The sequence below is a fragment of the Balaenoptera physalus genome, assembly GCF_965194825.1.
Source record: "Balaenoptera physalus genome assembly, chromosome: 5".
Taxonomy (NCBI): domain Eukaryota; kingdom Metazoa; phylum Chordata; class Mammalia; order Artiodactyla; family Balaenopteridae; genus Balaenoptera; species Balaenoptera physalus.
In genome coordinates, this window is record NC_138884.1 from 30,898,846 (window position 1) to 30,913,927 (window position 15,082).

The window sequence follows — 15,082 nt, forward strand, 5'->3', positions numbered from 1 at the left end:
ATAAGAGTATTACCTGTGATCATGTGTAGTGGCAGACAAAAGTGCTTAATATAGTGTTTGAATATGATGATATAAAACTAAGATTTCAAAATCATGTGTTTTAGTTTCATACTCCATGCTAAGAAGACAGCCTTTGTTGTGGAACATGACTTCATCATGGCCACCTATCTAGCAGATCGAGTCATTGTTTTTGATGGTGTTCCATCTAAGAATACACTTGCAAACAGGTAAAACTATTTTGTAAACTATTCAAACCTAATTATAAGTTCCAACACTTAGAAACTTATTTTATTTAGTTAGTTATTTATTTCAAGTTGGCTGGCTCTTTTTTTTATAATCTTTATTGGAGTATAATTGCTTTACAATGTTGTGTTAGTTTCTGTTGTACAACAAACTGAATCAGCTATAAGTATACATATATCCCCATATCCCCTCCCTCTTGAGCCTACCTCCCGTCCTCCCTATCCCACCCCTCTAGGTCATCTCAAAGCATCAAACTTATCTCCCTGTGCTATGCAGCAGCTTCCCACTGACCATCCATTTTACATTTGGTAGTGTATATATGTCAGTGCTACTCTCTCACTTCGTCCCAGCTTTCCTTTCCCCCCACTGTGTCCTCAAGTCCGTTCTCTACGTCTGTGTCTTTATTCCTGCCCTGCCACTAGGTTCATCAGTACCATTTATTTAGATTCCATATATGTGCATTAGCATACGGTATGTGTTTTTCTCTTTGTGACTTAACTTCACTGTATGACAGACTCTAGGTCCATCCTCCTCATTACAAATAACTCAGTTTCGTTCCTTTTTAAGGCTAATATTCCATCGTATATATGTGCCACATCTTCTTTAATCATTCATCTGTCTATGGACATTTAGATTGCTTCCATATCCTGGCCGTTGTACCACAATGTTCATTGCAGGAATATTTACATGTATCTTTTTGAATTATGGATTTCTCAGGGTATATGCCCAGTAGTGGGATTGCTGGGTCAAACGGTAGTACTATTTTTAGGTTTTTAAGGAACCTCTATACTGTTCTATAGTGGCTGCATCAATTTACAATCCCTCCAACAGTGCAAGAGGGTTCCCTTTCCTCCACACCCTCTCCAGCATTTATTGTTTGTAGATTTTTTGATGATAGCCATTCTGACTGGTGTGAGGTGATACCTCATTGTGGTTTTGATTTGCATTTCTCTAATAATTAGTGATTTGAACATCTTTTCATGTGTTTGTTGACAATCTGTATGTCTTCTTTGGAGAAATGTCTATTTAGGTCTTCTGCCCATTTTTGGATTGGGTTGTTTGTTTTTTTGATTCTGAGCTACATGAGCTGCTTTTATATTTTGGAGATTAATCCTTGTCAGTTGCTTCGTTTGCAAATATTTTCTCCCATTCTGAGGGTTGTCTTTTTGTCTTGTTTATGGTTTCCTTTGCTGTGCAAAAGCTTTTAAGTTTCATTAGGTCCCATTTGTTTATTTTTGTTTTTATTTCCATTTCTCTAGTAGGTGGGTCAAAAAGGATCTTGCTGTGATTTCTGTCATGGAGTGTTCTTCGTATGTTTTCCTCTAAGAGTTTTATAGTGTCTGGTCTTACATTTAGGTCTTTAATCCGTTTTGAATTTATTTCTGTGTGTGGTGTTAGGAAGTGTTCTAATTTCATTCTTTTACATGCAGCTGTCCAGTTTTCCCAGCTCCACTTATTGAAGAGGCTGCTTTTCTCCATCATATATTCTTGCCTCCTTTGTCAAAGATAAGGTGACCATATGTGCGTGGGTTTATCTCTGGGCTTTCTATCCTGTTCCATTGATCTATATTTCTGTTTTTGTGCTAGTACCATACTGTCTTGATTACTGTAGCTTTGTAGTATAGTCTGAAGTCAGGGAGCCTGATTCCTCCAGCTCCGTTTTTCTTTCTTGATTGCTTTGGGTACTCGGGGTCTTTTTTGTTTCCATACAAATTGTGAAATTTTTTGTTCTAGTTCTGTGGAAAGTGCCATTGGTAATTTGATAGGGATTGCATTGACTCTGTAGATTGCTTTGGGTAGTATAGTCATTTTCACAATGTTGATTCTTCCAATCCAAGAACATGGTATATCTTTCCATCTGTTTCGTATCTTTGATTTCTTTCATCAGTGTCTTGTACTTTTCTGCGTACAGGTCTTTGGCCTGCTTAAGTAGGTTTATTCCTAGGTATTCTTTTTGTTGCAGTGGTAAGTGGGAGTCTTTCCTTGATTTCTCTTTCTGATTTTTCATTGTTGGTGTACAGGAATGCAAGAGATTTCTGTGCATTAATTTTGTATCCTGCTGCTTTACCAAATTCAATGATTAGCTCTACTAGTTTTCTGGTGGCATCTTTAAGATTTTCTATGTATAGTATCATGTTACCTGCAAACAGTGACAGTTTTACTTCTTCTTCTCCAATTTGGATTCCTTTTATTTCTTTTTCTTCTCTGATTGCTGTGGCTAAAACATCCAAAACTATGTTATGTTGAATAATAGTGGTGAGAGTGGGCACCCTTGTCTTGTTCCTGATCTTAGAGGAAATGGTTTCAGTTTTTCGCCATGGAGAATGATGTTTGCTGTGGGTTTGTCATATATGGCCTTTATTATGTTGAGGTAGGTTCCCTCTGTGCCCACTTTCTGGAGAGTTTTTATCATAAATGGGTGTTGAATTTTGTCAGAAGCTTTTTCTGCGTCTATTGAGATGATCATATGGTTTTTATCCTTCACTTTGTTAATATGGTGTATCACATTGATTGATTTGTGTATATGGAAGAATCCGTGCATTCTTGAGATAAACCCCACTTGATCATGGTGTATGATCCTTCAGTGTGCTGTTGGATTCTGTTTGCTAGTATTTTGTTGAGGATTTTTGCATCTGTGCTCATAAGTGATATTGGCCTGTAATTTTCTTTTGTGACATATTTGTCTGGTTTTGGTATCAGGGTGATGGTGACCTCATACAATGAGTTTGGGAATGTTCCCCCCTCTGCTATATTTTGGAAGAGTTTGAGAAGGATAGGTGTTAGCTCTTCTCTAAATGTTTGATAGAATTCACCTGTGAAGCCATCTGGCCTTGGGCTTTTGTTTGTTGGAAGATTTTTAATCACAAGTTTCAATATCAGGACTTGTGATTGGTCTGTTCGTGTATTTATTTCTTCCTGGTTCAGTCTTAAAAGGTTGTACTTTTCTAAGAATTTGTCCATTTCTTCCAGGTTGTCCATTTTATTGGCATATAGTTGCTTGTAGTAGTCTCTCATGATCCTTTGTATTTCTGTGGTGTCAGTTGTTACTTCTTTTTCACTTCTAATTCTGTTGATTTGAGTCTACTCCCTTTTTTCCTGATGAGTCGGGCTAATGGTTTATCAGTTTTGTTTATCTTCTCAAAGAACCAGCTTTTAGTTTTATTGATCTTTCCTTCATTTCTTTTTCATTTATTTCTGATCTGATCTTGATGATTTCTTTACTTCTGCTAACTTTGGGGTTTTTTGTTCTTCTTTCTCTAATTGCTTTAGGTGTAAGGGTAGGTTGTTTATTTGAGATTTTTCTTGTTTCTTGAGGTAGGATTGTATTACTATAAACTTCCCTCTTAGAACTGCTTTTGCTCCATCCCATAGGTTTTGGGTCATCATGCTTTCATTGTCATTTGTTTCTAGGTATTTTTTTATTTCCTCTTTGATTTCTTCAGTGATCTCTTGGTTGTTTACTGGCGTATTGTTTAGCCTCCATGTGTTCGTAGTTTTTACAGTTTTTTTTTCCTGTAATTGATATCTAGTCTCCTAGCGTTGTGGTCAGAAAAGATGCTTCATACGATTTCAGTTTTCTTAAATTTACCAAGGCTTGATTTGTGACCCAAGATGTGGTCTATCCTGCAGAACATTCCGTGTGCACTTGAGAAGAAAGTGTATTCCTTTGTTTTTGGATAGAATGACCTATAAATCTCATTTTTCTCCATCTGGTCTAATGTGTCATTTAAAGCTAATGTTTCCTTATTTATTTTGTTTGGATGATCTGTCCGTTGGTATAAGTAGGGTGTTTAAGTCCCCTACTATTATTGTGTTACTGTCGATTTCTCCTTTCATGGTTGTTAGCATCTGCCTTATGTTTTGAGGTGTTCCTATGTTGGGTGCATAAACACTTATATCTGTTATATCTTCTTCTAGGATTGATCCTTTGATCATTATGTGGTGTCCCTCCCTATCTCTTGTAACAGTCTTTATTTTAAAGTCTATTTTATCTGATACGAGTATTGCTACTCCAGCTTTCTTTTGATTTCCATTTGTATGGAATATCTTTTTCCATCCCTTCACTTTCAGTCTGTATGTGTCCCTAGGTCTGAAGTGGGTCTCTTCTAGACAGCATAAATATGGGTCTTGTTTTGTATCTATTCAGTCAGTCTGTGTCTTTTGGTTGGGGCGTTTAATCCATTTACATTCAAGGTTATTATCGATATGTATGTTCCTATTGCCATTTTCTTAATTGTTTTGGGTTTGTTTTTGTGGGTCTTTTTCTTCTCTTTTGTTTCCCACTTAGAAAAGTTTCTTTAGCATTTGTTGTAAAGCTGGTTTGGTGGTGCTGAATTCTCTTAACATTTGCTTGTCTGTAAAGCTTTTGACTTCTCTGTCGAATCTGAATGAGATCCTTGCTGGGCAGAATAATCTTGGTTGTAGGTTTTACTCTTTCATCACTTTTAAGTATATCCTACCACTCCCTTCTGGCCTGTAGAGTTTCTGCTGAAAAATCAGCTGATAACCTTATGGGGATTCCTTTGTATGTTATTTTTTGGTTTTCCCTTGCTGCTTTTAATATTTTTTCTTTGAATTTAATTTTTGTTAGTTTGATCAGTGTGTGTCTTGGTGTGTTTCTCCTTGGGTTTATCCTGTATGGGACTGTGCTTCCTGGACTTGGGTAACTATTTCCTTTCCCATGTTAGGGAAGTTTTCAACTACAGTCTCTTCAAATATTTTCTCAGACCCTTTTTCTTTTCTTCTTCCGGGACTCCTATAATTCAAATGTTGGTGCGTTTAGTGTTGTCCTAGAGGTTTCTGAGATTGTCTTCCTTTCATTCTTTTTTTCTTTACTCTGCTCCTCGGCAGTTATTTCCACCACTTTGTCTTCCAGCTCTTGTATCCATTCTTCTGCCTCAGTTATTCTGCTATTGATTCCTTCTAGAGTGTTTTTAACTTCAGTTATTGTGTTGTTCATTACTGTTTGTTTGCTCCTTAGTTCTAGGTCCTTGTTAAATGTTTCTTGTATTTTCTCTATTCTGTGTCCAACAATTTGGATCATCTTTACTGTCATTACTCTGAATTCTTTTTTAGGTAGTTTGCCTACTTCCTTTTCATTTATTTGGTCTTGTGGGTTTTTATCTTGCTCCTTTGCCTGTAAGATACTTCTGTGTCTTCTCATTTTGTCTAATTTACAGTATTTGAGGTCTCCTTTCCCTAGGCTGCAGGGTCGTAGTTCCTCTTGCTTCTGTTCTCTGCCCGATGGTGGGGTTGGTCCAGTGTCTTGTGTAGGCTTCCTGATGGGAGGGACTGGTGCCTGCGTTCTAGTGGGTGAAGCTGAGTCTTTTCCCTTTGATGAGTAGGGCCGTGTCAGGTGGTATGTTTTGGGGCATCTGTGAGCTTAGTATGACTTTAGGTAATCTGTGTGCTGATGGGTGGGTTTGTGTTCCTGTCTTGTTTGTTGTTTGGTGTGAGGCGTCCAGCACTGGGAGCTGCTGGCAGTTGGGTGGAGCCGGGTCTTGGATTCAGATAGAGGCCTCCATGAGAGCTCTCAGAGATTAATCTTCCCTGGGGTTGGGAATTCTCTAGTGGTCCAGCATCCTGGACTTGGTGCTCTCACTCCAGAGCCTCAGGCCCAACTTTTACTAAAGGTACCAAGACCCCGCAAGTTGCTCGTCCTGGCAATAAAGGGGATTTAAAAAAAAAAAAAAGACTAGCAACACCCCAGACAGGTAAGAAGTATAATCAAACAGAAACAGGAACAAGGAAACGTGCACACACACAAAAGAAACAAAAACAGAACCAAATAAATCAAATAGCAAGAGAACAACCAGACAAACAAAAGAACCCAAGAACGAAATCAAACAATTAAGAAGAAAGTTGACAAGAACCCAAAACCAAAGCAGAGTGCCAACTGAAGAGTGAAGCAAAGAAACAAAACAAACTGACAAAAATGATATTAAAAAAACAAAAAGGGGAAAGAAGACAACAACAGAAAAGCAGCGTAGAAACAGAAATATAAAAAAGATAAAATAGAAAACGTATTTTAAAAAAAAGACAAACAAAACCCTGGAGAAATGGTAAAAACAAAATCAAACCAAAAAAAAAAAAAAAACCAGAAACAGGGAAACACACACACATGTAAAAGAAAAACAGTCAAATAAAACAAAAAAGCAAGAGAAAAACCAGACAAACAGAAGAATTCAAAAATGAAATCAAACAATTAGGATTAATACTAACAAAAACACATAACCTAAAAACAAAAGCAAAGCAGTGTGCCCACTGAAGAATAAAGCAAGGAAACCGAACAAACCTATAAAAATGATTAAAAAAATAGTAAAATAAAAAGGGAAAAACACAGGACAACAGAAAAGCAAAGAAGAGATGGAAATATTAAAAAATATATATTGACAAAAAATACGGGAGAAGAACACAGAACAACAGAAAAGCAAAGTAAAAATATAAATATATACCAAAAAAAGATAAAAATATGTTATAAAACAAAGATCCCAAAAGAGTAAATAAAAATCTAAAACAAACAAAAAAAAAAGTAAAACCAAAAAGAAAAAAAGAAGAACCAACAACAGAATGAATCAAAACAATAAAATTAATAGTAATAATTATGTTTCCCTGGCATCTCCACTGTGAGGGTCCTTGCACACACTGTGAGCCACAGCCCCCCTCCACCTCCCCAGGAGCCCCTCCTCTGCCTCTGGGCTGGTCTCTGGACCTGCTGTGGGCCCTGTGGGGACCCCTCCGACTCTAATGTGGCCCAGTTCCCACGTGTGCTGCCCCCAAAGTCCACAGCTGCCAGAGCTGGACCGTTTTCATTTGTGGGAACACTCATTGTCTACTCAGATGTTCCATAGACGCTGGGTCTTCCTAGCTGATCGTGGGGATTTAATCTGCAGCTTGTGCTGCCAGTGGAAAGATTTTCCATCCTCTTCCCTAGTCACCCCGTCCCTGGGGTTCAGCTTTGGTTTTATCCCCACCTCTACGTGTGGTCCGCCCACAGGAGTCTGGTCCTGAGGCTGCCTTGGAGCTCTTGGGTCTGGCCCTGTGAGGACTGGGTACAGAGGTGGTATGACTGCTTGGATCTGCATTTGGAGCCCCAGCGGCACCAAATGCACAGGGGAGCCGTCGGCCATGGGTGCAAGAGATACGGCCTGAGTGAGGGCCTTTTCCGGCACCCAGCGTAAGGCACGTGAGGGCCAACCCTGGCTGGGTTTTTCTGGCACCCGGCAGCAGGCATGTGAGGGCCAGCCCTGAGAGGGTGGTGGTGTTTTTTTTTAATTGCCCCGCAGCCGGCACATGAGGGCCAGCTCTGAGGGGGCTTTTTTATGTCTCAGCAGCCAGCACACAAGAGCCAGCCCTGAGCGGGCCTCTTTTATTGTCATTGGCAGGCGGTGACATGTTGGGGGAGAGAGGTTACAACAGTGTCTCCTCTGCCTGCGTGGGACTTAGCAATAGTGCCCTGCGTCCATGGCAGCCAGTCTTCCTCCATAGGCATTCCCTGCTGCGGATTTCCTCCCTCCCGTCCCCTCAGTCCATCTTCCCACAGCCAACAGCACTTTTCACTCTGGGCCTGTTCTCCAATCCCCACACACCAGCTCTCAGCCCCCTGGCACACCTGTGAACGCACATCCCAGTCTGGGTCACGTAGGGCCATTCTACAGGCCATCTGTGTGTTTCTTACTCTGTCCTGTCTGCTACGGATCAGCAGCTTCACCCTCTTCCAACAGCCTGAGATGCTTCCCTTCTGTCCCAATCGAGTTCCCTGTCAGAGAGGGGGTTTCCCCAAATTCGAGAATCTCTCCTCTGCTTCAGTTCCCCTGCCCCAGGGTGCAGTCCCATCCGGCTTCCTCTTCTCCTCCCTTCTTTTTTTCCATCCTGCCCAGTTATACAGGGATCTTTATACTCCTTTTCAGTGTCCAAGGTCTTCTGCTAGTTTTCGGCTGGTGTTCTGTGAGAATTGTTGCATCTATAGATGTATTCCTGATGCATCCGTGGAGAGAGATCAACTCCACGTCCACCTACTCTCTGCCATCTTGAATCTCCCCAGAAGATTATTTTAAATTTTCCAATCAACATATAGACATAAGTCATACTATTTTAATTTTTAATAAGGAAAGAGATAACCAGAAATTCTAGAAATGATTTTGTAACTCCCAAGATTATTCATATTCGGTACTGGATGGCCCTGGGTAGAATAGCGGTTTTTAGACTATGGTATAGAACTCCTGACCCAGGGGAATAAGCATGCGGAGCTTTGGGCCCCTCACCTTTTCTTTCAGGTTCAGTTTTGTCTGTTTCATTATTTGGATCCATGATTTGCCCAATTTACACCGCTAGTGGTAAAGCTCACTACACCCCAAATATCTGGTATTAATGTACAGCAGAGTTAAAAATGAATGATTTTAACTCCTCCGTCCCCTTTTTTCCTTATTGGCTTGATTGAGAGTACTTGTAATATAAAGAACTTTCACATTAGTTTATGGGAAATTTTTTTTATGAGAAATTTTTTACACTTTTAGTGCTGAAACCTTATTGGGTTGAACTGTATGAAATTCCTGATATTCAGCCATTTGACCTGTAAAAACAGCAAGTTCACGTGATTCCAACATAATGTTTCCTGGTTTAGGGAGGAATGGATTTGCTATTTGAATACATCCAAGGAATAGAAGTACTAAACTTATTAGAATTCCTTTTTTTTTTTCTATTTAAAATTTATGTATCAATTACTGAAAATAACACAACTTCTTTGAGAGTTAGGGAAATTTCTTAGACTACATAAAGCTATTCAAATAGTGATCCTCCCTTTCTATTTACAAAATGCTTAAAATGTTCCACATGTATGATATGACTTAACATGATTTAAGAACTAGTTTGGGTGAGAAAAGATGAATAAAGTATAGAAATTTTAAAAGGTGTTATTACTAAACACCATTATGTTGTACATATTGCTTTGTGCCACATTTCTAACATAAGTATTACCTTTTCTGTTAAATTCTCTTCTCCCCTAAAAATAGATTTGAAATTCTTCAATCAAATAATTTTTCTAAAGCAGTACTTCTCACTGACTTTTTTTCCAGATCAGGAACACTTTAAACTGTGTTTGTTTTGCATAAAAATATAGCCAAACAAACTACATAGTCCAAGCAAAGACATTTCTGAATATAGACTTTATAATGTACTGTGACTATACTATTATCCAGATGACTTTTGATTGGGGAATTAGAGGGAACAGTGATTCGTAATACTCTTCCTCCTAAAAAAGTAATTAAACTGGGGGGGTAAAATTCAGTCACAACTGATAGATTTTATTTTTCCTCTAGTCCTCAAACCCTTTTGGCTGGCATGAATAAATTTTTGTCTCAGCTTGAAATTACATTCAGAAGAGATCCAAACAACTATAGGCCAAGAATAAACAAACTCAATTCGATTAAGGTATGTAGAAAAATTACCTTAAATCACGGATAACTTCTCAGTGTAAATAATTGAAAAGCATGTTTTAAATTGAAGGCTGTGTCACTAAAATCTTATGTCATTTCATTAATTCTAAGATTCATGTTTTTCACATTTTAGTATCTGATGGCATACTTCAGTCTGATAGGCAGCAATTGTGATGTAGCTGCCATTGCTGCATTGTCTGTTTGAGTTGCACCCATTGTTGTACTGCTTGTGTTGAGTTTGCCATTTAATGTCTTCAGAAAGATTACACTTGAAACAGAAGTTTTTACAAATACCTTAATATTTCTTACACATTTTGTGCACGCAGAAGAGCAGCACATGATTAAAATGCATATTTTAAGAGTCTAAACAGACTTCTTCAATGAGCATTAAATTCTAAATAATGAAAAAACATTTTGTCAGTTAAATTGGCAGTGGTTTTTTTTTTCTTTGTAGTATGTAAAATAATTTTGTACCCTATACTTGATGTAGTCTGTGAAATATGGTTTTTAGAAGGCAGTCATTTCTTCATTGCTCAAAAAAGAAAAATGAATGCTAAAAAAGCATTTCTGTGTTTCTGGTATCCCTGCAATGCCTCTTTAAAATGCTGCTTACATTTCATGGCCCTCTAGCCATCGTCCTTAATACTTAGAAGCTTTAGAAGTATGTTAACACGTACCTGTCCTTTCATATTTGTACTTCTCTAGCTTCGCTACTAAAACGTGACCTCTTAGAAGGCAGAGATATGGTGCACATCATGTATTCTTAAGCACCTAACGTAATATCTGGATGCCTTTAGCCTTCACTATATATTTTGTTAATAAATGTTTACTCTGGCCAGGATAATGAAATGGCAAGTTTTAAATTAAATTTGAAGAGTTTTCTCAGTTTTGAAAAGCATATTAAGCAGAAGAGAGGAACTAAATGTTAGAACACTTATTATGCACAGCTTAATTTTCATAAGAATTTCTTCTGAAGCATTACAAACAGTTTGTGTTGTAGTTTTCTTGGGTAGAGACTTAGTTCAGTCCCCAGGTACACTTATCATTTTCTCTATATCCACTCATCCTAGACAGGCATACCTCAATCCTAATAAGGGAGCGAGCAGCTAGGCAAGCAGGTAGATGGATCATTATTGGCCAGTCTGTAGACAGTGCTGGGAAAAATTATTTTTATATACTTCTTGTGTAATAGGCAGTTCTCAAACTGACAGTGTTACTTTTTTACCAGAAGCTTAAAGTTAAAATGATAAAAATGGAATTTAATAGTTTTTCTGGAAACAATATTTTATATAACAAAATTTTATATGTTTAAGTATTTTATGTAAAGGAATTTTGTGTGAGGTGTGCAGCAGGAAGGTGTCCAGGCAGTAGGGATGGGTAGCAGAGGTAGTAATCTTGCCTTTAAGTAGTGGAACCAGGCATATCCAGAAGCAGCCAGTGAGTGCAGAGGAGGTTGTATAGACACTTAAAAACACTGCTTAGTAATTCTGCAGGTGAAAGTCTACCCTACCCTTACATATAGGAGAATGGTGTTGATTTTTGTTGCTTCTCTATTTTATTTTTTAGGATGTAGAACAAAAGAAGAGTGGAAACTACTTTTTCTTGGATGATTAGAGTGAATCTGAGAATATTGATAAGCCATTTATTAAAAGAAACATTTACTGGGATTTTTGTCGAATAAAACTTAGATCAGGTTTTATGCCCCACATGCTCTGGAGATTGAAGTATAATTTACTTACTGTAACATAAAGCCAGTTGTGTTTTAAATTGTAGTCTGAATACGGCAAATGCCACTTTTCTGTTCTTGATGATAAGGCCCTTTTTGTGCATAACATTCTAATATGAAGACATTTCAGGCTATACAAATTACCTCCAAGTTTTCATGATGTATGGGGAAGATATTCAGTAGGTGTATTGTATATTCATGTACCAAATGCTGAGCAGTGTTGCCCCCTTTTAAAAATCTTGAAAAAAGTTTCTGTACTTACATGGTTTGCCAAGTATGCCACTATAATGAAACTTATTTTAAAAACCGGTCAATGACGCCACTGATGAAATTTGATAAATAAACATCAGGATTATATATATTTGTTTTCAGTCTTTGCATTAAATTGTCAGTGTGTTTAGACTTCCAAAGGTAGATTATCTACTACAGAACACCACTGCTGGGAAAAGACTATTACCAACTTAAGCATTGTTGACAATGTTTTTGGTGCTTTTGAATATCTTTAGCAAAAAAATCATTTCAACACCCCCCCCAAAAAAAAAATCCTAACTTTACTCTGAATTAGATGTAGCATTTCATAAGATTCTATATTCTGTAGTTATTCTCAAGGTAATGTCATTCTATAAACATACCTTTATGTAATCACTGATCAAGATTTTAGAAAAAGCATTTTAAAGAATATTTGTTTCCCTTAAAAATACAGTACAGGTTCAAAATCTTTAGAGTTGGTCCCTAAGCCTAAGCATCTGTGTATTTTTAAACTTCCACAGATTTCTGATGGGCAGCCAAGGACTGTGAGCCACTTACCTAAAGGCAACATTAACGCAAAGCGGTCCCCAGATAGCAATACAGAGTACCCCTTGGTACCAAATATATTCATTTCCAGGTTTGGATATAAAGGATATTATCTATTTGACTTTTTTTCTTAGTTTTGGATAGTGTGTAGCAGGAGTTCTAAAGACTTATCCAAATTACTTGAACAGTGGGATACCTGTAGTGTGAAACCACTTTCAATTATACTTCTGCCTAATGCGCTGAGCTGGAACTAACTTATACTACAAGTGAGGAAAAGAGTTTAGGAAAATTAGAAATTATTAAACGAAATTTAGAGCTTCTTGAAACAATAGAAGCTTTAATTAATATGCAACCAGTGGATAGAACGTATGGTTTAACTAAGCCCCATTAGGCCTTTTAAAAATATTGCTTTGTCTGAGTAATCCATAAATACATGTTTATTGTGAAATTTTCAAATATTACAGAAATATATGGAATAGAGTTACGATTTCCCTTTATTTTACCCTCCCAAATGTTACCAGTGTTTATGTTTAATAATATATATCCTTTCATGCTTTTTTTCTGTGCACTTAACTGTGAATATGTAAAGAGTTTGTTTTGTACATATATGGGATTATACTAAAATAAGTATTGCCTATTTTTAAAGATAGGTTAAATTTGTGAGTCATTATTTCAAATGTATTGAATAAAATAAGATAAAAGCTATTTTTATTTACTGATTCTGTATTATGTCCTTAAAATATTTGTATTATAAGAGCACAGTTCTTTCTTATTGCTGATAAAATATGTATCAATTGTATTATTTTTCATGTAAATGAAAATTTTAAAACAGATTTACATGTTACTTAAAATTTTGTATAGCAGTAGAAAAGGACAAAATTGTTAACACAAGGAAAAGGGTTTTTTTATAAAATCTGTTACCAACTCAAATACATCAATGCAGATGTTAGCTATTGAAAAGAATGAGACTGCTCAGTATATCCTGATTAGAGAAAATCTCTAAGCAAAAAAGCATGGTGCAACATAATTTATTATAATACACCACTGTTTATATGAAAATATACAAAATACTAAAATACACAGAAGGATACTCAAGAAAGTTAATGCTTTGGGAAGGATAACTTGATGGTTAAGAACAGGGAATAAAGGAGACATATATTATACACCTTTTGAATTGAAATTTTGTACATATAAACTGTTTATAGTCAACCTAGTGTGCAGCAGTCGTTACAAAAAGTGTTATCTATGTAATTTAAGTTAACCTAATTTTACACCATAGCATCTTGAAGTCGTCCAGTGCTTTCTCTCTTGCTTACAGATTCAATGTGCAGTTTGGTGTCTGGCATGTCGTTTGCCTACTGTATTGAAGGAATGAATCTACTCGCCATAGAGGTTCTGTGTTTCTGTAGGAAGACTGGATAACTACTTAGTTCTATCATTTCAGTCATTCATTTAGATACACATGTCAATCCCTCAACCCCAGCGCCTGGTGTATTATGAGCGCCACGTGGTTCAGAAGAGACGTAGTTCTGGGTGGGAGAGTCAGAGGGGCTACATGAAGGAGGCAGCTCCCAGGGAAAGGAGCACCTATAATGATAAAAATGGTAAGAAAATCCATGTGAACCAGAACACAGGTCAGAGACAAGTCAGCATGCGCACTGAAGAGCTTAGTGAGAGGAAAGGATAATATAGGCAGATTGTAGTGGATAGTTCCAGCTCCCAACCCTGCATGTGCCCAAGTCTGTCTCCCGTATCTGCAAGTTTTCAGCTAATGAGACTGGCAACCATGACCATCTATCTGTCCTTTCTTGTGGAGCAGAGCATTAGTGTCACTTCATGTCTGTGCCCTCTGGTTTCTGGTCTCCATTTTTGGCCCGATTTCTGAATATATCTTAGAAAATTGCAAAGAACTAAGTTACACAGTAACAGGCACGTCCCTAGATAGGCATAGCATTACTTTCTTACTCTACCTGAAGGCGTTTAATCCAAAACCAAGGTTTTCACGTAAAAGAAACTAGTGGATTTCCCTGGTGGCGCAGTAGTTAAGAATCCACCTGCCAACGCAGGGGACACGGATTGGAGCCCTGGTCGAGGAAGATCCCACGTGCCGTGGAGCAACTAATAAGCCCATGCGCCACAACTACTGAAGCCTGCACTCCTAGAGCCCGTGCTCCACAAGGGAAGCCGCCGCAATGAAAAGCCTGTGCACCGCAACGAAAAGTAGACCCTGCTCACCGCAACTAGAGAAAGCCCGCGCGCAGCAATGAACACCCAACATAGCCAAAGATAAATAAATTTATTTTTTTTAAATGAAACTAGCTTACTACACAGAATTTTTTGAACTCGGAGGATCAATGTAGAAAACTCTTAACTTGATGTTCATACCAACAACTGTAGCTTCACTATTCTGAGTGCATGATTCACTTTCGGAAGAGCTTATAAATTATGGTCTGTGAAGGGAAGTTGTGTTTACTTTCTCTTTTGCAGTTTATTTACATCCTCATATCATTCCCTAGTCCTGCATTTAAGAGTCAACAAGTGAAAGTAAAACAAATATACTCAAAATGAAAAGCAGACCATTCTGCTTTTCTCTGAAAACTTTTAGAGAAACCCGGCATGGGACACTTCTTGTGGCCCACTGGTCAGCCGGTCTCACCTTCTTATCCATCCACATCGAGTGACCAGTTCTGCAAGGGCTTCAACCAGCATCAACAGACATCTTTCTTGCTTTCTTCCCGATCAACTCTGTGGGAAGAGGTGCTGGCACTCAACACAGCTAACGGAGAAATGCTTCCTCCTTTTCCTCCGTCCTTTCTCCCTCTGATCCCTCCAAGGGTCTGTGGTAGTTCACTCACCTTCTCAGGCAGCCCCAAACAACTGGCCT

The 15,082-nt window shown here is 37.9% G+C and overlaps 1 protein-coding gene across 4 annotated transcripts in view; it reads left to right on the plus strand.

Moving 5' to 3' along the window:
• The window catches only part of ABCE1 (ATP binding cassette subfamily E member 1), a 36,688-nt gene extending 23,323 nt beyond the window's left edge, over positions 1-13,365 (plus strand). For 3 of the 4 annotated variants that reach the window (XM_082463397.1, XM_082463395.1, XM_082463394.1), the window contains 3 exons: positions 105-227; positions 9,561-9,672; positions 11,244-13,365. In XM_082463397.1, the coding sequence (XP_082319523.1) occupies positions 105-227; positions 9,561-9,672; positions 11,244-11,291 (283 nt within the window). In that variant the 3' untranslated portion in view covers positions 11,292-13,365. Of the gene's footprint in view, positions 1-104; positions 228-9,254; positions 9,524-9,560; positions 9,673-11,243 lie in introns of those variants that run through there. The other variant, XM_082463396.1, reaches the window with a different exon arrangement.
• Positions 13,366-15,082: the final 1,717 nt, after the last annotated feature.